This window comes from Corvus hawaiiensis, chromosome 5 (genome assembly GCF_020740725.1).
Source record: "Corvus hawaiiensis isolate bCorHaw1 chromosome 5, bCorHaw1.pri.cur, whole genome shotgun sequence".
NCBI classification, from domain to species: domain Eukaryota; kingdom Metazoa; phylum Chordata; class Aves; order Passeriformes; family Corvidae; genus Corvus; species Corvus hawaiiensis.
The window spans coordinates 33,798,868-33,822,900 of NC_063217.1; the positions used below are offsets into that span (position 1 = coordinate 33,798,868).

At 43.0% G+C, this 24,033-nt stretch overlaps 1 protein-coding gene across 6 annotated transcripts in view; it reads right to left on the minus strand.

Moving 5' to 3' along the window:
- STOX2 (storkhead box 2) overlaps positions 1-24,033 on the minus strand; it is a 144,375-nt gene that overhangs the window by 85,304 nt on the left and 35,038 nt on the right. The window contains exon 1 of one of the 6 annotated variants that reach the window (XM_048303042.1): positions 19,820-19,961. The exons of 1 other annotated variant lie outside the window; for it this stretch is intronic. In XM_048303042.1, coding sequence (XP_048158999.1) covers positions 19,820-19,952 — 133 coding nt within the window. In that variant the 5' untranslated portion in view covers positions 19,953-19,961. Of the gene's footprint in view, positions 1-11,406; positions 11,478-14,379; positions 14,575-19,819; positions 19,962-24,033 lie in introns of those variants that run through there. 4 more of the 6 variants (XM_048303041.1, XM_048303049.1, XM_048303048.1 and 1 more) reach the window with 4 other exon arrangements.

Genomic DNA, 24,033 nt, shown 5'->3' on the forward strand with positions numbered 1-24,033 from the left:
TTTAAAATCACATATTTCTGATAAGACTTGTCCATTTTAATGAGACCTATACCACTAACATTATAAAAGAAAGATTTTTATCATAAGTGTATGCTATCAACAACCCATTTAAATATTTAGTTCTACTTTTTGTTTCTGTGTTACCAGTCAGAGAAGTTTCCAACACATTTTATTTTGTCCCTATTTAAAGGAAAAAAAAAAACCTAAACCAAACAAGAACACTGATCTCTGAACATGTGACTGAAATAACATAGATTTCTCTTTTAGCAAACTGTGCTGTTGAGAAGGCCATTTCAAAAGTGGCAAGATCTTGGTTCAGAGGATGTCTGAACATAGTCCTGTTTATCTTTACCACTTCAGAAAACTGCATCCTCCCTGATTGCTACACCTTGAAAATCAGTGCAAAGCTTGGTGATTTCAGAACCAATAGATTTCAGTCCAAGAGAAGATGGCTAGAAACACAAATTTCACCATATCCAGCTTCTAATAACAGTATTCCACCACTCTGGAACAATTAGGTAAGAAATTGAAACCTCAGCTCGTATAATAATGTTTAAGAGACCTAAGCATACCAGCTGTGAGTAAATTCAGTGGTCAAAATCAAAAAAAAATTCAGAAAACATTCTGTCTTTGCCTTCTTGAAGAAAAAAAGATGACACTATGCACCTTTAAAGGCAAGAAGTGCCCAATCCCTTTTCAAAGCAGAGGCATAGCTTTAGAGTCAGTTATAAAGATGTATACAGCAGTGTAAATTACAACAAGAACTACAAGTAGGAACACCTCACAAGTGGTGGAGGCAAGTTATCAGGTACTTGATGCTCCTATTAATTATGTTTACCCAAGTTTCAAGCTATTCCTGCACAAGGTAGGGGTTCACATTTACTGAAAATTTACTCATTCTGGATGAAAATTAAATAACTCCAGTAACAAAATAGTTATTCAGACAAACTGGAAAAATCACGTTCATAATTCGTGTTTAAGTTCATGTTTTGTCTGGAATTTCTGAAGTCAATTTTTTTCTGGATAGCATGATTTTCACAGTCAGAAAAAAAACATAGACACCCATCATTCCCAAGGATATCTGCAACAAAAGAATTATGTGAGGATAGCAAGCTGAAGCTCCTTCGTTTGGATACATTTTTGTATCGAGCAAGCAACAAAAACAAAGTCACAGAGAGAAACAGATGGCCAATGAGTTATCACTCTTGGTCTCATGACTTATGTGGGCTCAACTTGTTTATTTACTCACATATGCAAAAAAGTAACTTCTCTTATGTTAGCAGCAGTGATATTATATACTATGTATATATTACATACACAGTACATACTTCTACCTACGCACAACACAAGGGCATTTACCCTCTAATTATGGGCTCTCCTGCAACGATAAAGGTCACACTTGACCCTTCCCAGGGCCAGGGAGTTAAATGACTGGTATGTCCAACATCACAGATCAAGAAAGGGTTAAAAGAGGGTTACAGCTGCCCTGCTCACTGGCTTGGAGACAGGACAGAAGTGCCCAGGTCCTCGGGGGCAGGGAAGTGAGTCTGTAATTACTGTCTATATCCTTTACACTATTCAGGAACTGCTACCTCTCTCTCTCTGTTCACTGCTCCCTGTTGATGCATCCCCGATGCTAACCCTGCATGACGCATGACAAAAACACTATCATATGGTCCTGAAGCAACAGGCACCATTTGTGTGTGAGTCCTGTCAAATGAACCATCCTTGAAAATACAGATTCTTCTTAGATCATCTCACCCCCCCTTTAGGACTGATCTCATTATCTTCACTTTAATTGTTCTCATTATCTTCTGGGCATAGAAAAATAATGCAGCCTTTCTAAGGACATTAAATCCAATTACGTAAAAACACAGTGTTGGGAAAAGAATTAAATATTTTTGCTAATAAATTAACTGCTAAAAATCAGGAAGGGTCAGTGTGTGACCATTTAACCCCCCTGAAAATCACCAGAAAGTATTTTCTAGCAGCAATTACAGTAATGCTGCTGCCCTCAGCTATGGTTAACCACCAGTCTCACAATTGTAAAGGCTACTGATAACCACCTCCTAGCCTGCAAAGAGCAGGCAATGGACAAAGAGCTTCTGCATTATTTTCCCACTAGCAGAAGTTTCACTGTGTTTGTACTACAACTAAAGTGAGTAAATGATTCAAAGTAGTCAGTGTCATTTTATATACTGGAAGAGTCCTGAAAGTAGAGCAAGACATTTTTCACTAGATTCTTCAAATTGCCAGGATGTAAATGTGATGCAGAATGTGTGTATAGGCACCCTCGCAGATCAGTATGTGCTGATAAGATTGGTGCAGGATGGTTGCATTGATCAGCTGGTTAAGGATCAGAGTCTCTTCATAGGTATATTGCCATGGGGATGCGCAAGGGAGCACCTTTGAATAAACCACTGAGCTCCAAACAACTCCTGTTACAATACCCCTGCAGTCCTGAGGACTTCAGTGGAACCACAGGTACAGCAGATCCCACAGCAGCAGTCCAGAGACTGAAACTGGAAAGAAGGAATCAGGTACAATGAAAGAAAGCTGAACTCCAAGCAGGATGTTCCCATCTGACCCACGAACATCTGGTGCAAGACAGCCTGGTGCTGTATCTGGTGCAGCATCTGAGCCTTTGTGACAGTGCAGAGAAGTCTACTTCCATCGTTCCACCCACTCCATGGTGTAGGAAGTGCTACACAGACAGACTCATGAACACCATCTGCTTAAACTGTGGCATTTGACTCCCTTCCTCCAGCATGTAATAGTCTGAGATGGTCTAAGTGCACTAATACAATCCTACATTTTGCATGTTTATATGTCATGAATCAAAAAAGAAAGTCAAAATATACTTTTCATCTCCCTCAGCACTGCATTTAGTTTTCTACCTGGATTTGCTTGCAGTGTTTCTTAAAAGTAAAAAAAACCCCAAAACTCTGGGGGAGTATGAAACTCTTATTTCAATAAAAATTAACAGCCATAAATACATGCAATACTTACATCTGCACAGGAACATAAAGTCTACAGAGGAAACAACTTTTTTTTCCCCCCATGGTACCTTTATTCATTCTACTACAAAGAAAGAACACTAAATTTCAGACATTAATGGAAATACAACAAAACCTCAATCCAGACCAGGAAAAAAATCTTTTTCCTAAATATGTGAAATCACTAACCATCATTTTCCTATTCACATCTGCATTTTAAAATGAAAAGAAAAAAAAATAACTTCCAAGTACTTGGGCTGTCATGTCACTGGGGTTTATTAATCACACACAACTGTACGGCCTATTAATTATAGAACAGATATATATTACTTACAGCATTTCTGTAGCTTGGAATGCAAGTAACTGAAATAGCCTCCCAGTGCTCTTGGAGATACGACAGCTAGTTAGGTAGAGGCACACAACACAGCACACTCTCTTTTTAAATGCTGTTCGGTGATTTGTACCATCTTTCACAGTGAAAAGGATGATATTTTTAAATTTATTTCTCATAGAAGTCCAAAGTCCCAGAACTGCAAAAGTGACCACTTAGCTCTCACTAGACTTCAGCATCCCAGGGGAAAAAAAAAGGAGGAGAAAATCAGTTCCCAGCAGGCTCCAATGAGAGTCCTAAAGGGGAACACTCCAGCACACTGCTTGCCCTCCAGAGAGTCCCAGGAACTCACCCAGCACCACGCTGGCAGCAGAGTTACAAAAAGTCCTCACATCTTCTAGTGCCCACCCTACATCTTAACAAGAGATCAAAAACATGTTCCTCATGCATATATTATCTGTGGGCTATATATCAGCTTTCCCTAAACCAACAAGCACAAATAGAAGGACAAGGTAGCTTTTGACAAACACAGATACAAATTATCCCAATCTTTCATTTATCTTTAATGCTAAAGTATCTGTACAAAGCCCTTTTAAAAAAATAATTGAATGGATTTAAATTTTTTGCTCAACTTCATGATAAAACTGTTTTGTTTGACATGGGGAAGAACAGCGTAGGGAAAAAAGGAACATACTTTTAACACAGCGGTGATTTAAGGCAGGAAGAAGAATGAAGACTGCTCACTTAGCTCAATACCACACAAAAACCTTCCACCTGTCAGAGGAAGCCCCACCAGCCCCAGGCTCAAGCTGCGATCAGCTTACATCTGAAAACTGGTTCTGCCCCACCTCAGCCCAGTTCCCAGTGGGCATGCTTGCATGTCTCTAGGCCATCCCAGCAGGCCCACCATGGGCACTTTCTGCTCAGGGCTAGAAAGAATGAGAAAGCAGAAGAATATGAGATACTGATGCTTATCTGAACTTGTATATGCAAATAAGCAAAAGGGCCAACTCCAAGCAGAGGGATTGTTTTTGATTCTCATAAGACACAGAAGTTGCCAAACTGAGAAAAATACAAAACTGTTACATGAAACACAAAAGGATGAAACAGTTTGACACTGAGTATTTGCATGTGGACAGGACTGGCTTGTTTGGGATGACTAAAGCAGTGCAGATCAAACCTCAAGTTTGCACTTTTGAGCTCCCTCCAAGCCCAGGCAGGCCAGCCGCCCAGGGAAAAACCCAGCCAAGAGAAAAGATGTTCCTCCAGAGGCTGGCAAAAATATGGCACACACCACCCACCAGCCCCTAGTGCCCGCTTGCTCCGAGCATCCACAGCATCATGGTACCCCCCGGCATTTCCACACCCTGCTCTGCACCAGCACTGCCTGGCAGAGGCAGGAAGAGGAGCCCTGCCCGGGCAGGGGAACATCCATCCCGCTGACAGGCTGGCTTCCCTGGTCCTCCTGTGCAAAGCCCTGCACGGGCGGCAGCTGCGGTGAGATGGGCTCCCCCCTCAGCGACAGCCGGCGGGGCAGGGTTCGGGAGAGCACACTGAGACAGTGAAAGGCTCCCTTCCAAGGTGTCGGGCCGTGCCTTTGACACCGGCACTGCTCTGCTGGACAGAGATGCAGCAGCGTGTGCGACGTGCAGCTGTAACTCCCTGCCAGGACTGGCTGCCTTTCTGCTACAAGGCAAGACTGGATTCACTACTGTGGCCACAGGACTTGTGCAATGAACGCACATTAATTTAGTCCAGAATTCCATGTTTTGGTCATTTGAATAGTAGATGGCATTTGTAATCAGCTCAAATACCATGGTTGTCAGGATAAGACATTAAAGAAAGCAGCTGTTCACCTCACTGATCTTACATTCTGCAGACTGGAGATCTACTAGTGAACCAACTGAATATGGGAGATCAGGGATGAAACATAAATAGCGCAATTATTCAGTTCAAACCATTTTAGGAAGTTATTCAACAACAAAAAAAGTACAAGAAGGTAGCATTTGAAAACACTTAGAGAAACACATTCTTAAGTGAGGCTTGAAAGCCATCTGAAATAAATACAGCAGAAATCTTCCAGAGGTGGCGGTTAATAAATATGATTTATAGTCTAATAGCTAAGCAATGAATGTAGTCTGTCATGCACCTGAAATTGCTTTACATTGTGATTCATTTGCACAAGAACTACTTTCAACGGCCTGATTTTTTTTTTTTTTAATTTGAATTATAAGTCCATTAAAATAGAAGAAACACCCCAGCAATCCCCAATACAATCTTAGCCCAATATTTCGTCTCCTAAAGAGACCATCAGCACACAGCCAGGGAAGAATAAGGTGGCACTTACGCCTTCTCATAAGAATCTCTGTCTCCTTCCATTTTCAACTTGAAGGATTTGCTGTGCCTCCTCTGATTCCTCTATTGAGTAGTCTCTGTGAGGCCTCTCTGCCAAAGGCTTGCCCAGTCTTTCTATCAGCCTATGTAAACTTTTTGCACTCACAGCATCATCTGAAGTCCTGCAAGTCCTCCCTCTGGCATGAAGAATCACCTCCTTTTCCTTTTAAATCCATCTCCCTCCAGTTTCCCCTCAAATTATTTTAACTGAAGAAGCAGTTCACCTCCTCATCTCTTACCACCAAGAACATTTTCATTCCTGACATGTTGTATGTAAATGCAATGAACTATAGCCCTATTTTAATTTAATTTTTAACCAGGCAAATTGAATGTACTCGAAAGATGGTAGTGATATACACTACTTTTTAGTGTAGGGCTATGAAATTTGTAATGAACCATCACACACACTTTTTATATCATACAGCTTCCAGAAAAGTTTAGATTATTTTGATACTGAGGAAAGTGGTTATATCACTGTGCAAAATATCACTGCTGTTGAAATCATCAAAATACTTCTGTCTCCAACTTTGCAGTGGTTGGCAAATTCTTCAGACTTTAGCCCTGATTTTCTAGGAGTTCACCTACATCATCATTGTAGGAGGAGAGATCTGTCTAGGTCTTCCCCAGTTTCACCATGATTGTGCCTGGACACTTATGAGGAATCATAATGACAGCAATGACTGCAGATCCACTCAGAAAATAACATAACATTTGATTTTTTTTTTTCAAAACGTAAAACTGCTGACTGGTTGCCCTTGTATGGGCCGTCTCTCTAAATTTTATGAAGACAAAATGGAAAGAATGTGACAAAGGCACACAAAAAAAGTAGTAGTCAGTAACTGAGACATGTGAGAAGTACTCTTAAGGCAGCAATCTGGGTAATGAAGAAAAAAAATGCAGTTTTCCCGTACTTTAAAAGCTAAGCACCACTTAGTGCCCTCTGCTGCATACAGAGGTAATAGGCAAAGCACCACTGAACAATGACATCATCTGATATTCAACAACGCGATACGTTGCATCTATGACAAATATTTATTTCCTTAATTACCCTTGTTTTCTAAAAATAATAATAAATTATGCTAATATCTTCGCTTAGAGCAGGTGTTTTTTACATTCTCTCTTCCCATGTAGTATCCTGTGTTCTGCCTGCAAGCAAGCTGTCACCTCGTCTCCCACGTCTTACATAGTGGGAAATTCATGCTGGGTGAGTCGAGATGCTGGGTGGGGGGAGCGTACGGCACCCTCAGCATGAGATTTACTCATGACACGCTCATGACGGCTAAACAGCTCAGTGGGACGTGGTCTACACACCACCCCTGCCACTCCTACTAAACTCAAGGGAGTGGGAAGTGCCCATCTCTCCCTATTTTCAGCTAAAAGAAACAAAACAAAGACAAACAAACATAAGCGAAGGGCAAACCTCCCATGTAATTTTCAACTTCCAAATAAATGTGCATTAAGAGTCTATAAAAAGTCCTTCATGCACAACATGAAAGAGGTAAATGCAGACCGGAGCAACTGCAACCCTGAAGAGGATTAATTGATTGTCAGACAGAACTGAGGAGGTCTCCTAATGTGGAATACAAACATTTAATCTGATTCTGAAATCTTATCTCCTGTCTTTAAGAAGATTAACAGAAATTCTTTTGCAGCAGACTGTTATTTCTGATCCATTTCATGAACTAAGAATATTTTCCAGAAGCAAAGTTTGAGCATTTTAAATAGTTTATTAGCATTCTACTCAAAATCAAATTCAACCAAGTTGATCATGATTAAAACCTGTTCAAGGAAGTTAGGTCATAAAAAAATGTCATTTGCATGTATTCACATTGCATTAAACAGGCATGTCACACACATGCACAGACATGAAAACGTAAGACATGAAAACGTAAGGTATCTAATCTTGTATGAGACATGAAGCATTCAAGGTCTCCACACTGTACTTGAACTGAAACTGGCATGAAGATGTTATGGCAGTAAAGTTGTTCCAAGAAACCTTTTTCCAAACTGATAATCCCTGTTCTAGCCCGGTTAAGGGAGATATTCCATAGGAGGAGGAATTAATTCATACATCCTTTTTTCTATCTTACACAGACTGAGTACAGGCAGACAGTTAATATCATTGCTGTGCTTGGTTCTGCCTGAGGAATCTATGTAACTGGCCAAGTTTCAGGCTTCTCCTTCATTTTTCCTTTGAATAAAGTGACAAGAAAAAGAAAGTACAGCCAGCTGGCTTCCTTTGTCCAGTTTCCTTCCCCCTGGAGGAAAGCAAGGGAGCCATCCTTCCCATTTCTCTCATTCCTGCCCATAAGCTAAGCCGGCATTGTGCCAGATAGCCCAGTCCTAAGCTTTTGGTATGTTTTTCCCTTGAAATCCAGGGGCTCCAGTAGGGTCTGTCTGAAGCAAGAAGAGCATGGTAGGCAGTACAGTGGAGGAAGGGAAAGATCACTGCCATCACTTCTGCCTCCTACAAGTTCCCCTGATGATCCAGAGTGAGACAAGATGCTTGGGGTTCTGCTCCACAGTCACAAGCCACTCCATCCAGCTCGGCCTGCAGCCCTGCTGAATGCACAGCATCTCCGCTGGGTGACAGCAGTAGAGTGATGGTGATGCCAAATACCTATTTAAATCAGGGCTGAGAAGCATCACACATCAGGCAACCCTCAAGAATTTGGCAGGTCTGCTTTAGATCTGTGTTGGCTGGTTGAGTTCAGCCTGCTCCTGTTTAAAACAAGCTAACCTGGATTTCATTGCTAAGTAAGGCTTTATCTGGGAGTGGTCAGCACAATGAAACCAACCCAGCAGCATATAAACCAACACTCCTGCTTTTTTCTCAATAGTCAATTCATAATTAAGCTACCAGGCATCAGCTGAACTTTACAGTATTAACCCCAGGGCTTTTACTTGAGATGCCAAATAATTCAAATAACTTTACATTTGTCATGAGCAAAGTATGCAAGCTTTTGCAGTACTTCACACGACTCAGCTTGAGCCTTTAATCTAGACAGGACCTTGATCCAAGGGCAACTCAAATCAGTCCTCAAGTAGAACACTGCATGGGCTTCTGCTTGCTGCCTGGGAAGGTAACGTAATGCACCACTTGTACACTCTAATGCCTGCATCTTGCCTGTAGTCAAGGAAACATTTTAATTATACTTTCATTTTTAAAAAGTCCAAAGGACATTGTTCTTCTAAAGCCTCTTGTTAATTCTTTATATTATCTAGAGCAGAAATACCTCTCTTTCACACAGAACAGTACAGGATCACAAAGACATGGGCACATTGTCTCCTGAGCCCATGAGAACCACCCCCCCCCAAAACCATCCTCTTCAGCAGGGTTTAATGAGTACTTCACAACCATTATTTTTGCACATAATAACCACAGTCACGACGCAAGTCTCCCCTACAGCAAAAAGAAAGCATTTAAAAAGGATCCTTGCATAATTTCAGGTAAAGCATGTTAGTTTCCAGTTCTCCCTGTACCTTCTTATGAAAATATCCAGTCAGTGAGAAGATGTGTGAACCCCTGAGGTGATGCAATAGTGCCACAAGTGCATTGCCATAGGACACCCTTCCTGGCACAACAGCTCAGATTCAAGTGTCCCTCACTTGAATGCCCAGGTATTTTCCCTCATGTATCTGCGTAGCTAGTAGGAAGCAGAAGTCCCGGGTAAAAATACGATATGTGGTCATGTATTTTGTCATGCTCTCAGCTGTAAAAAGGCATAAGTAACATATCCTTCCCTAAAGGGCTTCAGTGATCACAGAGACAGAAAACTGTCACATACATTCTGGTACACAGATAGCAAGGTCCATATATAGACCACAAAAGAGGTTTTGTCCATCATAACCCACAGGGAGGAGAGCATCAAAATTTTAGACTGTAGCAGAAATTAAGTACCTGCCTTTTCTTAAGATAAAAGCAGTTGCCCTCAGAAATTTTAACTTTAGGTTTCAGCTCATAAATTCCCAAGGTATCTTAAGAAAACTAGAAAGACTGTTAATTACATGTACATCCTACACTACATGCACACAACCCTAAATACCTGCTTTCTTACATTGGGGAAAGCCACTATCCCAGAACATACTGCCCTGATAGGCCACATGTTGTTTCTACCATTTTTGCCCCCAAGAGTGCTTTGTGCCAAGTTTACAGACTTTAAAAGTTATTCTTTCTTCTTTCCTGATCTTAACCCAAAACACTAATTTTCTGTGCAATATACTCAGTAATAAATATGCAGAATACCTGTTGGCACCAGCAACTGCTACATGACACTTACCAAAAACCTAAACTAAATAAAAAAGTTTTTCAGATTAGACAGATTGTATTGGATGTTGCTTATGGAACTTGATCCTGAACTTCAGCACACGTGTTCTAATCTTGAGCAGCATGAGATGATAGGGAAAGGCTGTGGTTACTTTGTGAGGAAGCAGGAACAAGAGAGAGCTGCATCCCCAGCAGTAAATGTAAGGCCTGGAGGGTGCTCCTGGGCAGCTCCCAGCTGGAACTCCCTGCTTTATCAACTGGTGCCCTTCAGCAAAGTACCTGAGGGTTACACTGGGTGCTGGGAAGTTCTCCTTAGTCTTGCAGTTTCTTAGGCAATCCCAGAACCTTTCTGCGTGCCACTGCTTCAAAGGCTGTGTGGTCAGATAGAGTACATATTTTCTGACACAACTGAAGTTTCTCAAGGAATGTAAGCCATGGTAAGAAAATTTTCATTTTCTAGCTCTCTCAGTAAAAGCAGAACTTCCCAAGTCAAAGAAAAGATACTCCCTTAAGCCAAAGACAAGTTATGTGCTGCTGCAAACAAAACCAATTTTAGAGTTCCTCTCTCTCACCTCCCGCTTCCCCTAAATAAAGGAAAAGCCCCAAATGCTCATAATGCAGTGCATCTGGTGGCCTAAATATGGCTTCCCCACTGACATAAAGAGGTCAGAATTCGAGAAGCTGAGAAAATGACTTAAGCTTTCACAAGAAAACTTGACCTGGAACAATTAACCTGAGAACAACAGCAGAACAACATCGCAGAAAGCTCATTTCCAAGACAAGCGTCTGCTGGGAAAAGTTTAGTACTTCGGGACTGCTGAGGTAAGTTCTCACATTTACACCTGACAAAACAAATTCACTTGGACATGCAGTATTCTTAGAACTCATGTGAAAAAACAACTGCCTTTTGCTACACAATTTCCTAACCTCCTTATAAAAATGCTAGGTGTAACATGCCACCATATCCAGTACTTTTGGCATCTGCCTACTATAAAGGAAAACTTTGTTATGCAGTTGCAAAACCATTAAGCTCCTTTGAGAAACGTCCTTGTCTTCCAGGATGCTTCTCACATTGAAACCTAATTACCAAGGATCACTCCTGATCACCTTTACAAGTTCTGATACACTTAAAAATGTTTTCTTCAACTATAGTCAGTGTTTTTAACATATTATTTTCCTCAGATGTGAGAAGTAAAATAAAATACCATGTTCTGTCCTTAAATAAAATTGCCTACACAGCTACTTTTGATCCATGAGTGCTTGTTCTCCCTCCCAATTTTATCTGCCAACCACCCCCCACAAGACACACTTAGATTATTTGATTGGGTTTTTTTTTATTAGCCATCTGCTGTGCAGATAAACACATGAAAAAATTACAAATCAAAGAAAGAGAGGCAGATAAATGGGCTTTCACTAACCTTTCGCCAGGATAGGGAAGCTGAAATGACCTGTGGAGGCAGAGCCAAAGGGAACTAAACCAGGCAGCAGATTTGCTCCAGTCGGCTGCTGAGAGACTGAGCAAGCAGGGAGAGCTGGGGGCTTGGGAGGGAAGGAGGAGCACAACAGGGCAGATGAGTCATTAGCTACTAAATTAGAGAATAAGCAGCTTGGAATTGCAAATAACTGTATGCAGTCTGGGAAGTGGAGAGGAAGAGACACTTTCTGTCAAACTGCCCTGAACCGTCAAACATCTGCATTTTTCACTCAGTAGGGGGTCTGCCCGCGCCTCATCTGCTAGCCTTCCCTGTGTGCCAGCAGGAGGCTTCTCCCCAGCAAGATTTTCATTGGGAACACCGGCTTGGTTAGCAGGGAAGTGCAGAGAGCTGGCATGTGTGCACACACCTGGGAAGGAGCGCTGGAGAGCCGCAATCGCTCCTGGGCACCGCTCATTCCTGCAAACCTTCCACTGCGGGAGGTGCTCTCTGCAATTACAAGCCTTTTTATGGTCAAGATGGTTGCAATGTTGCCAAAACGCTGAGATTGCTGAAGCTGCTTTGATGGCCTAAGAAGGTCTGCAAAAGCCTGAAGCAAGGCAGACGTGATTAGTCTCCACCATAAAATTTTCAAATACTCTGGTGAGGAAAAGTCAAAGAATAAAAAACAAACCACAGCCTCTGACCTACACCTTTTGCTACCTAATTTTTTGTAAGAACATACCTCTGTTGACTGTAAAACCTAAAACTTATAATTATGAAGGTGAACCCATTTTTATTATGGATGGATGGTTATGGGTGAAGTAACTTTTAAAAGCAAAATGACTAGAGACCTTTCACAACCAGAATCTCAGATGTCATTTGAAAAGCAACAGGATTCAGATCCAAACCCAAGAGTTTCAGACCTGATCAAGACTGTGCTGAAGCCACAACAACAAAGACCTTAATTTTTCCAGTCAACACTTAAAAAGGAGAAGAGATTGGGGGTTTTGCAGTGGGGTCAACAAACTCCTCATTGTGCTCAAAACATTTCTGGTCTAATATAATCAAAAATTTGTGAGAATAATCAGATATTATTAATATATTATTATATATTAATTTATTTTTTAATTGTATTTTATTTATAGGTAATATATATTTATTTTTTATAAAACCTTGCAGGATATGCTCACAAGATTTCAACGTCATTGCAGCAGATTAATCAGGGTCTAGCCCTCAGCCCACATGAATATAACATCTCCTCACGCTCCCTCTGAATAAAATTATTAGCCTTAAAGCACCCCATCCTATTTTGACTCCTTTTTTGTTCACATTTCCACTCACAAAATAATTCTTAATCCCTCTTTTTAGCAGGCTGTTTCTGCTTTATTTTCTGTAATCCCGAGTTACCTCACAAGGTATGACAAGGGAACAGGTCATAGCATCACTGTGCCTCAGTGCCCTCTCCAGCAGCATCCTCTGCCCTGCGTTGTACATGAGTCCTTGCTGAGTGGTTAGCATTAAGCTTTCATGTTAGTGACTAACCTAGACTTCTGAGAGTCTTTGGTGCCTTGCCCAGGCTTAGCAATTACGCCCTTAGTGTTTCTGCTTTAGCTGCTGCTAAGACTTGAGCTCTTTTCTCCTACTAGCAGAAACGCAGATACATATTAAAGTAAAATGCATCTTTTCCATTACAATTTCTAGTTTTGCAATCTTTTACCAGCTAGTTCCACATATTTCTGTTTCTTGGGCTCTTTGTAGCTGACATTTTTCTTTAGACACCTACAGCTCTATAGCACAGGAACACCAAATTTCTTTCTATACCCCTCTCAGATGACTTTTTGATGACAGAAATGTTACAAACAGTCTGGCACACCTTCAGTCTGCAGCACATCTATTCTGTGAATATTAAGGGAGACTTTGCTTTCCAGTCCAGTCAAACCAACATATTTAAATGAGTGAAGGATGGAGGAAAAAAAAAAAAAAAAAAAGGAATACTTCTATAACATAACTGCACATTTATAAATAGCTTTCCATGTGTGTCAGATATCAAATAGCTTAATGACAACTGATAACTGGCTGATTTCTGCAATCTGCCATCAGCTGCTATTTTCAAGAGAACATGAGCTATTCCTAATACTGTAGTTCAACTCTACTTAGTTGTGTAGGAAGCTTACATTTTTCAACCAGATGGCAGGTATATACTATTTTAACCAAAATCCTGTTTTAAGAACAGTGGTTGACATAATGACAGTGCTTGACAAGCCAAGAGGCATAAAAAAAAAAAAAAAAAGAAAGTAGATAACTACATAATACCATTTAATATTGGCCTTTAAAAATGTAACATACTTATGAACAGCAACAGATGGGCCAGGCAATCAGGCTGCATGACCTCATTTGCTGGGAAAAACAAGGTGTTTTGTTTAGTTTTTTTAATTAAACTTCAGCTTTTATTTTCAAAATATACTTCATAAAACTTGGATGTGATTTTCCTCATGCATGTATCAAGCCAAAAAGCCTCTTCTCCCAGAGTCAAGCAGGGACAAGAGCTGTTTGGCTGCATTATAGTGTGATTAATCCATGCAACTGCTTTAACACCCAACAGAGGGAAAAAGCCACCTCTAGAATACAGGGCTTGATATGATACAAAAAACTTGTTGTTAAATATCTCTATCATTAGAGCAATGTCTACTAATTAGGAAGTAAATCTTTTACACTGGCATTTCTACTGTAGCAGAAGACATTATCCTGCTCTTTTTCACTGGTGTCTCCTAAATGGCAACAGACATAGTAGCTGTGAAATCCACTTTATATCTCACAGAAGTGAAGTAATTCTGCATTTTTTAGAATTGCAGTAGCCTGAACACATTTTTTTTCCTCCACCCCAGTAACAAACATCAGTGCCTTTTGGGATCTGACCCACTGCAGTCTCATTTTGCTGCCCTTAACATAGGACATGGTTTTCCCCTCTGTACTTACATTATGTCTGGAATCCTCTCTTCAAGCAAATGGAGAACCAAGCGGCAAAGTGGAGTCTGGGTGACAGAGCGGCACACCAAAACACCCCAGGTGATCACTGTGGGTTCTCCTCTCTGCTGTGTCAGAGACTTCCCTTGTATTCAAAGTTCATTTCAGTGGGGAAGATCCAATGTCCTACCAGTCAAACACACTGAGCCTTTAGATCCTTTAAAGCTCTACCAAAGCATCTAGCAGTAGATGTCTCTATATTTACTGCTGTCTTTTTTTGGATATATGCCTATGCAAGAAGGAAGCAAACTCTCTCTGTATTTCACACCCATTCGCACTACATTTTTTCAGGGTGTTGCTGAAAGAAAAAAAATTCCCAAGCTAGCTCAGCTCCAAATGGCCAACCACACAACCATTTATTTTCCTCTGGTTATCCTGACTGAGTTATTTTCCCACACGTTCCTGATGTGGTGAATGACTTGTCTGAGCAAGTAAGATAATGCTTTAGGCAGCAGATTAGAAAATGCAAATGCACAGGGAGTCCAATAGGCACCTCATGGGTTGCCTCCTGCCAGGGAGGCTTGGTTTTCTATCCCCAGCTGAAGCTGCAGGAGGTGCCCATGTCTCTGAAGGCTTACACTGGGGATCTCAGGCCCTGAGTGAGGTGCTACAATGTCCCTGTGTCCCAGCCCTGTGTCTGAACATAAACAGCGAGAATTATTTCTGCCAGCAGCAGACACCATGGCTCAGCCCTGCTATTAACCGCAGTGGCAGCGACCAGGTTGCCAATCCAGGGCAGACTATTTCAGCCAGGACAGATGTATCGCTTACTGGGGAGAAAGGAGGACAGCCCAGGAGCACCACCATTCCTACTGCATCACTTATATGTGGCTGTGGCAAAAAGGTCAAGGAAAACTAGGGATAGAAGGGGTTGGACTGGTTTTCACCCCCTGGATCAGCAGGATGGTTTTGCTTGCCCCATGCCTACTCCCAAAAGAGGACAAAGCAAGCCCTCATCCCTTGCACCCACCTCTTCGTGGCATGGAGCACCATGTAGGAGAAGTGTCCTAGGCACTGCCTCCTAAACAAAGAGGCTCAGGAGTATCATCTATAGGGAGAACAGTGCCACATTTTAACCTCTGACCGTTCTAAGTACCACGTGGTAACAAACATCAAAATACCAAGGGTTTCCTGGAACAGGTTTCCCAGCAGGGATGCGCTATCCACATCCCTGGAGACTTTCCAGTCTGACCTAACTGGATCAAGCCTTGAACAACCTTGTCTGATTCATAGCTGGCACTGCTCCGAGCAGGAGCTTCTGGAATCCTCTTCTGTTTGACTGCACTCAAACCAACGTGCTGCTGACCATTTACTCTCCAGCTACTAAGTCCTCACAAGCTCAGCACCCTCACAAGGATTTTGGAGCAAATTAACTACAAAAGCACAGCAGTGTACCCTCCTCCAGCCAGGAAGGTCTCCAGACCAGGGTTCTCATAATGACTAATATCCCCCACTGAAGAGCTTCTAACACATACACAGGGTGGGGAGCCTAAAAGTGCAGAAATAAACAATGTCTCAGTTACAAAGAGGAATTTTCTAGATCTTTCTGTAAGATTTTACCTCTACCACTTTGTCTGTAAGCTTTTACTGCATAGTTTACTCTTTTTTTTTTTCTTTTTGCATTGATAGAAAATCTATATGGAACTAGCAAGAATAAAGATATCACTTTTTTAGTATTTAAAATAACTGAAAATTTGTGTCACACTGAAATCTTTATTGGAATTGTGAGTGAATTTTACACATGGTAACAATGAAACAATGCTGAGAAGGAACACCCTGACACCTCTTTTCACAGGCTCTTTACTTGAAATTGCAATTACAGCGATCTAAATAGGAAGACAATTCTGACATTTAAAAAAAGTTGTAATAAAAGAAAACACTGTTTTCAGTTTGCAGGGAGATGCTGAATCACAGGAATGCCTGAACCGTGGAGCACGCCCCGGCTGCCGCAGGATGGGTCTGTCAGCTGCACCTCACCGTCCTCCCCAGCTTACTGGCTCAGACAGTGCTCAGGAGCATGGCTGAGACACCCAGGGTCACATCCCCACTGCTCAGCAGTGCAGAGTGGCATGACAACTTCTCCTAGGCAGGAGCATGCTTAGGGGCAATGGCAAGGCAGGAAAAAAACCTATTCCTGCTGCAAAGACATCCCAAGATCTTCGGGATTTCACAATGCCAATCAGTCTGGCTCCCTTCCATCTGACTCATGCCCACGTCCCAGGACAGCTGGCACATGGCTGTGCAGGAAGGGAAGCCACGTTTTTCCCCTGAGGAGAAGCTTGATTCGTGCTAAAATTCCAGTCTGGATCTCGGGAGCAGTATCCACCTGTTCTCCCTAACATCAAGGGTTTTAGCTCATTTCCTGGGCACAACCCAACAGCCTCAGCAGTTTGGGCACACCACACCTGAGCAGCAGTGGTCCCACGAGGGGCAGAAAGGTTTATGGACTGAGTGATGTACTTCAAATACTCAGAGTGCCCAGATCCCATTTAAAGTTTCACAGCAGGAGAGGAAAGGGAAAAAGAGAAGAAGAAAAAAACAAATTAAAAAATACAATAGCTGTGTTCCCAGAAACCTGAAACACAGACAGACAGTAGCCCTGTTATTGCTGCAGCTGGTATAAAGACAGCACGTTTTCACACTGCAGTCACATTTCCAGTTTCTTTGCAGACCTACCTGGAGGGACTGAATAATTTGCATCTCTCTTTTCCCCATATTATTTGCACATTCCACATATTATTTGCATTTATTGTGAAAGGGTGGAGAATAATAGTGCTTAGTGCAAGAAATAAATACATTTAAAAAACAAATCAGTCAGTGCTGCCAGTCATACAGATGCAAAAGTTGACAAAATACAGCCTTTCATTATTTTTTCATTCCAACCAATGCACAAAAATACATGAAATATAAAAGAGTGCCTCACATAGATTTTTTCCAGCTGAATGGAGCTTTGACAGCCAAGAATACTGCATTTTTCACATAATAAAATGTGATTTTCCATCAATTTTACCAGTAATGAAAATGTAACATACAGCACAGTCTCTTGAAAGCCAAGAAGTTGAAGCCAAGGGTGAGGTTGAAAGTTGCAAAACTGGGAGCCTCAAGGGAAGTGGTGGATAGACAAGAACTGGTTCTCTGCCATTCATTTACTTTTCTGTAAATGCCTCCCCCTCCTCGCAAAAGGGCTCTCCCTCCTGCTGTTCCTGGTGCTCAATGGGAGGGGCAGCCAAAGCAAAACCATCCATCTGGTTCCCATCACAGGAAGGACTGCCTAGGCTAGCTCCTGCCAAAGCCTGTCATTAGCAATCAGCATGAGAGAGAGAATGAGAAAACACAGCACAGCTAAGACAACAAACCTAATACTTTTAGTACACTAATCATAACAACAGTACTCAATTTTGTTCTTTATAGAAATATCACAGGAGTCAGATGGGTCATCCTGGTAGCCTCATTTTATCAGGGAAATTAATGTAACAGGCAACACAAATGTTATTTTCTAATGCCACAGTAGATCCATCAACACCTATTAGAAGCATCTACAGGAGTGAAATATGGCAAAGAAGGATAATTTGATTACGCAGGTGCAAAACCTTGCTACCTATTAATACACTTGCCTCCTTTTAGCTACAGAATAATAGACATGGCATTTAAATCCTGATGCTGCCACTGTAATCCAAGATCTAGTATTTTACAAAAGCTTGGAGAGATGACCATCAAATTGCTCATGTTCTCTTGCCACAGAAGTTCAGCACAACCCTTCCCAGCTTCCTTAGCCTTGCCAACCATGCAGAGCAAGGCCAGCATTTTCACAGTTTCCACAAACTGCCCACCTTGCATATCATCCTTTAAAATCTACTTTATTACTCTTTCATTTCAGATGGCCAGCGGTGAAAAAAAACCCAAACCAACATCCAAACAGTCTATAGCAACACCTCCTGCAGCTGCTGCCATGGGAATGAAGACCTACAGGGATATTAGGACCTTGTACCACTGGACACTGCACACAGATGAAAGCAGAACTGCCAGCTAGACTTTGCAGCTACAACTTTCCCCCCACCTCAGCAATACAATCACACACTCCCCTAATTACTGAGTAAGAGTGGCTGTTAATTACCTATCCAAAGTAAGAAAGAAATCTGACTGGGGTCAAAAATTATCTGACAGTAGGGAACAGAGAGAGGCAGCAAGCTCTAATCCTTTGCTGTTCTCCTGACCTGCCTTAAACCTGATCCCTCAGGAGCTTGTTCTCCTCCCCACAGGCTACACACACAGTTCTTGTCCAGGTCTCTGAGAGCCACATTTTCCCCATCACTTTGACAAGAGCTGCCCCTGCTCCACTGGCACAATCCTGCCATCCTGGAAGAGCACACTGGAGCAGATGAACACTCTGGGATCTCCAGGAGAGCAACCTGAGATCAGCTTTGCATCACAATGCCTCCCTTGAGCTCCTTTCACCAGAGTAACAGCAACTTCACAGCTAACACTCACACAGCAGCAACCAAAACTGATGAGTTTCTCTGTAAACACCTCCCTTCCTACAGTTCCCTGTACTGAAAGAAGGGGACCAAGATGGGAAATAAAGAAGAAACCTCCTTCAGGAAGAATTACCATGTCTCTGCCTAAGGATGACATGGCTCAAACTCCCTCAGGACTGTCCCAGGCACATCACTGTCACCTGGCTTGCCTCTCTCTAGCTCCCTCCTTTTGTTAGGCTGTTCCCACGCACATCTAAGAATATCCTGATGAGTGAATATGAATAACAGCTTTTTCTTCCTCCTTTCAGGAAACTATTTCCCCACTTGTTTCTCTCCTCTCCCTGCTTCGGTATTTAGCTGCAAACGTTAATGACCCATTTAAGAAGAGGAAAGCACCTTCTAGGAATGACTTTGCCCCAGGCTATTCCATGGGCTGCTCAGAAGTAAATCCCATAATTTATACCCTCTTTGGTCAAAGAGGAACATTCCCAGGACCAAAGAAAAGCACAGGTAGACAGAGAGATGGAAAGGGAGAGGAGATTGTCATGTTCTCTCTTGCACACTTTTCTATGTTTCTTATTCTAGTGCTTTAAAAAGTAAAGATCACTGGGATATCAGGGCTGAGCCCCAGGCCAAGTCTGCTCTGACTTGCTGCCATATAATCAATAAGAAACTTTGCAAAAAGTCTTCCTTCTTCCCTTCAATGCGTTTATGTCTCAGCCTGCTACACTGAAGCTGACACAAGCCTCCAGAGGGTCAGACAGGCATCAGTGCCACACCCCAGGATGGGACCACAGCTGAGAGCAAGGAGGCAGCACCACTGCAGGAACCTGGCAGTCCTTACCCCTGACCTGGCTGTCTTCATCACACCTCCTGCCCTTCATTCCTCCTGTCTTGGCTTGACACTGCACGCTCACCTGTGGGTTGGTAAAAGGCTGCATGCTGGTTTGACTCCTTCAGGTCACTTGCTGGATCCTGGTGACCATTTCCCCTCCCAGGAACAAGATGCACAACCATACAAGCAGGAACAAGCCATAGAGTGCTGCACATCCAAGACAGCTGCAAAGCAAGACGAGATGGAGAATGAAGACAGACAGCTCTGTGAAAAGCAGCTTTGAAGGAAGAGATATGGTGGAAACAGAAGCTGACCCCTAAAAAATGGAAAACAAAGAAGGAAACAAAGAAGGAAACAAAGAAGGCTGTGGAAGGGCAACCCCTCTGCTGTGAACTGAGCAGTTGGGATTGGGAAAGAAACAACTAGGTTACTGCTGATGGATTGATGAATAAGCAGTTCAATTTCTCTCCTAGACCTCCCATCATAAGAAGATGGGAAATGGTGTGTTAAAACCTCCAGGAAGTATATATTTCATTCATCCCTTAGAAGTCATGGATCAAGAAGGGTTTTCCTCCCTTTCACCATTCTTCTCATGTCTGAAGCATTTTCCCTGCCTCTCTGTACTTTAAATTTACACTATAAAATAGTAGAAGATACTGTGTATAGGAAGCCAGCCTGTTGTTTAGACACAGTCAAACCTAAACAATATAAAGAGGAAAAAAAGCAGAGGGGAAGAGACAAGCAGATGGAGTGAGCTGTGTAGACTGGCATTGCAGCCCGAGTGTTATTGGAATATGCTGAAGCACCATTTGCACAACGTTTAACTCCCTAGATTTTACAAGCTTAAAAATGCAAATACAAAGTCTGACTGCAAGGCAGAAACTTGGGAGCTCAAGTTTCACCTCAGAACTACATTCCTAGTGCTGTTGTACCTAAGATTATAAAAATAATGCATCTATACTGAAAAGGCTGATTTGGCATGCCTCTAAACTAAAAAAAAAAAAAAACCAAAAAAACCCCCTGATATCATTTGGAGGCATAAAAAAGGAAAAACAGTATAAAACATGCTTTTTCATCAGTTGATCACGTATCACTTCTTTTTAAGTGACTACATATATACCATTTTCACAAAAGCGTTTGCCAAAAATTCAATAAAGCTTCTGAATGTGAAGGAGTACCTCAATACTGTTTGGTTACCTTACATTAGAAAAACAGCTTTGGACAGATTTTAAATGCATATTGCTTGCTATTACACATACTATGTACACTACGCTTAAGAGAATAGTACCCAAAAACTGTAAAAATATATCCAGGAGTATTAATGTTAGGAAAAAAAGTACTTCCCTTCCCTTCCACTTGAAATTACTGCAAGGCCCAATGAAGCAGGCTGCAAGGAGAGGGCAAGCACTCAGCAACACCTTGCTTGAGAACACACCAAGTGTGCAGGGTCTGCTCTCTGCACCCATCCCAGAGCCCATCTGAGATTCCTGAGTCTCAAACTATGTCAGGGCAGCTGTGATGAACTATCCTCATTAATGCTGAACTTCTTTGTTTTGATGAGGTGAATGAATAATTACGTTTGTGCCCTAAGTGGACTATAAATCACCAAGGCATTTAGCCACTTAGCTTAGTACTGTCAAACATACTTTGCAATGGCCAAACACAATCCATATGATAAATTTATGCAGCTGAAGTCTTCAGACCACCAGTAATTTCTGCCTTAAAATCCTCATGACTAAGAGGAGAGGCAGGACAGAAAAGAAAATAGGGAATAAGTAAGTACCAGTGACCTGAAGTGGCACAGATTTCCCAGAGAATATGACAAGCGGAGGCAGAATAAAATAATCCATAGCTGAAAAGGCAATAGAGGTAATACTTTCAAAAAGAGGTAATACTTTCAACTTTGCATTTCTGCCAATCTCACATTGTATGTCAGCAGAAAGATGGGTGCTTGCAGAAACTGGTGCAAAACATGGGATCTGTGGAGGCTGAGTCACAGATCCAATTTGGAAAGGAATCTGCTTTGGTCCACTGCTGGGGCAGACATGCACCCATTGATGCTGTTTCAGCTCAGCTCAACTCCTATGGGATTTGTCTGGGGATCCACTAAGGGGACTGGTGCCAAAGATCTCACAAAAATTGAGGGCCACAATGCATTGCCTCCCTTATCACAGAATCATAGACTGTTTTGAGTTGGAAGGGACCTTTAAAGGTCCAAACCCCTGCCATGCGCAGTGACATCTTCAACTAGATCAGGTTGCTCAGAGCACCATCCAGCCTGACCTTGAATGTTTCCAGAAATGGGGCACCTGCTACTTCTCTGAGCAACCTGTTCCAATGTCTCATCACCCCCAATGTAAAAAACTTCCTTATACCCAGTCTGAATCCCTCTTTTAGTTTAAAACCACAACCACTTGTGCCATCAATAAATGCCCTGCTAAAAAGTCTGTCCCTATCTTTCTTCAGTTAGATATTAGAAAAAGGTTTTTCACTCAGAGGGTACTGGGAAGTGGTCACAGCACCAAGCCTGACAGAGTTCAATAAACCCTTGGACAATACTCTCGGGCACATGGTGTGATTCTTGGGGATGGTCCTGTGCAGGGCCAGGAGTTGGACTTGATGATCCTTGTGGGTCCCTTCCAATTCAGCTTATTCTGTAATTCTTATAAGCCCCTTTTAGGTACCAGAAGGCTGCTCAAAGGTCTCCCCAGAGCCTTCTGTTCTCAAGGCTGAACAACCCCAGCTCTCTCAGCCTGTCATCACAGACGTAGTCTAGCTCTCCAATCGTTTTCCTTGGCCGTCCTCTGGACCCGCTCCAACATGTCCACGGCTTTACTGTGCTGCGGATCCCAGAGCTGGATGCAGCACTCCAGGCGGGGGTCTCACAGGAACGGAACAGAAGGGTAGAATCACGTTCCCTCTTCCCTTCTTCTGAGACGACGTCACCCCTTAAAGAGGCCGGACCCGATTGCGGGACCCTGCCTGCCCCGCCCGCCCGTCGAGCGGAGCCCGGGGGCCGCGGCGGGGGCGGCGCCAGTGGCCATCGCCGCGCCTGGAGGGGCCTCTAGCGGCTCCCGCCGGCCCCGCTCCGCGCCCGGCCCCGCTCCGCGCCCGGCCCTTCCTGAGCACGCGCTTCGTCCGTGCTCACCCGCACGGGGAGCGCCTTCACTGGGTACCTCTCCCACCCGCACACCCGTGGGCACCGCTCCCCAGAATCGGCTGCCGGAGCTGGTGAAAAGGCAGCAGCAAAACCAGTCGGTGCTGGCGAGGATGCCGAGCGACCCGCGGCTGCCACCCACGCTGCTGCTACCAGCCCCGCGCCCACCGGACACCAGCTTTGGTCGAAAGCCTCCTTGCCGAGGGCTTGCCATGCCCAGCCATGGAGGGCCCAGCCCCTGACCTCTGGAAGAGACACTCCAACAACTGGAGGGCCAGCATGCTTGGGGTGAGCAAGTTCCAGACAGCACAGAAAACTTTAATCTTATTTTTCTTCCAGTTTCCTGCAATGAAACCTGGATTTGCAACATCATCTGGGTCAACTCACACAATATGTCCACATTCACCCATCAATTTGGAAAATGGGGATAACAGCGAGGCTGAAGGGTTGGATGACTTCAGAGCTGTATTTGCTGCATCACAGATAAACACCCCACTCGCCCTGCTAGTGTTCCCCCACGGGGGATGCAATTAGGCAGGCGACAGTCAATTGCTCGTGGAAACATTTGCTGTGACAGAATTTCCCACTCACACCCAGTTTAGCACAATCACATTAGAGTAACTTTTTTAACCCCATTTAGAAGTGGAACACCAAAGCAATGCGAGCCCAGGCCGCCCTTCATTCCAGTCACTTCCAAGCCCTGTGTTTATGGGTAATGTCACTAAATAACAATGTTCAGGTGGGAAGGGACCTTGGAAAATCTGCAGCTTCCTGCTCAAAGTAGGCCCAACCCTGACTTCATGTGATGTTGCACAGGTCTTGGTTCACTTGGACCTTGAAAACCTCTGAGAACAGAGCTCCTAGAGCCTCTTTAGGCAAGTTATCAATGCAAAATTTTCCTCATGGAGATTTTCTTATCTTAGTATTTTCTCAGAAAATCCCACTCCAGTTTGCAATCCTTGTCCTTGGAGCTGGCTCCATCTTTTCATTAACTTCCCCATAGATACGGGTGGGCTGCAGTAAGGTCTCCTCCAAAGCCATCTTCTCAGGGCTGAACAAACCCCTGTCCCTCAGTCTCTTCTTCCAGAGCACATGCTCCAGGCCCCTGGCCATCAGAAACCCAGCCATCTGACTGTTTC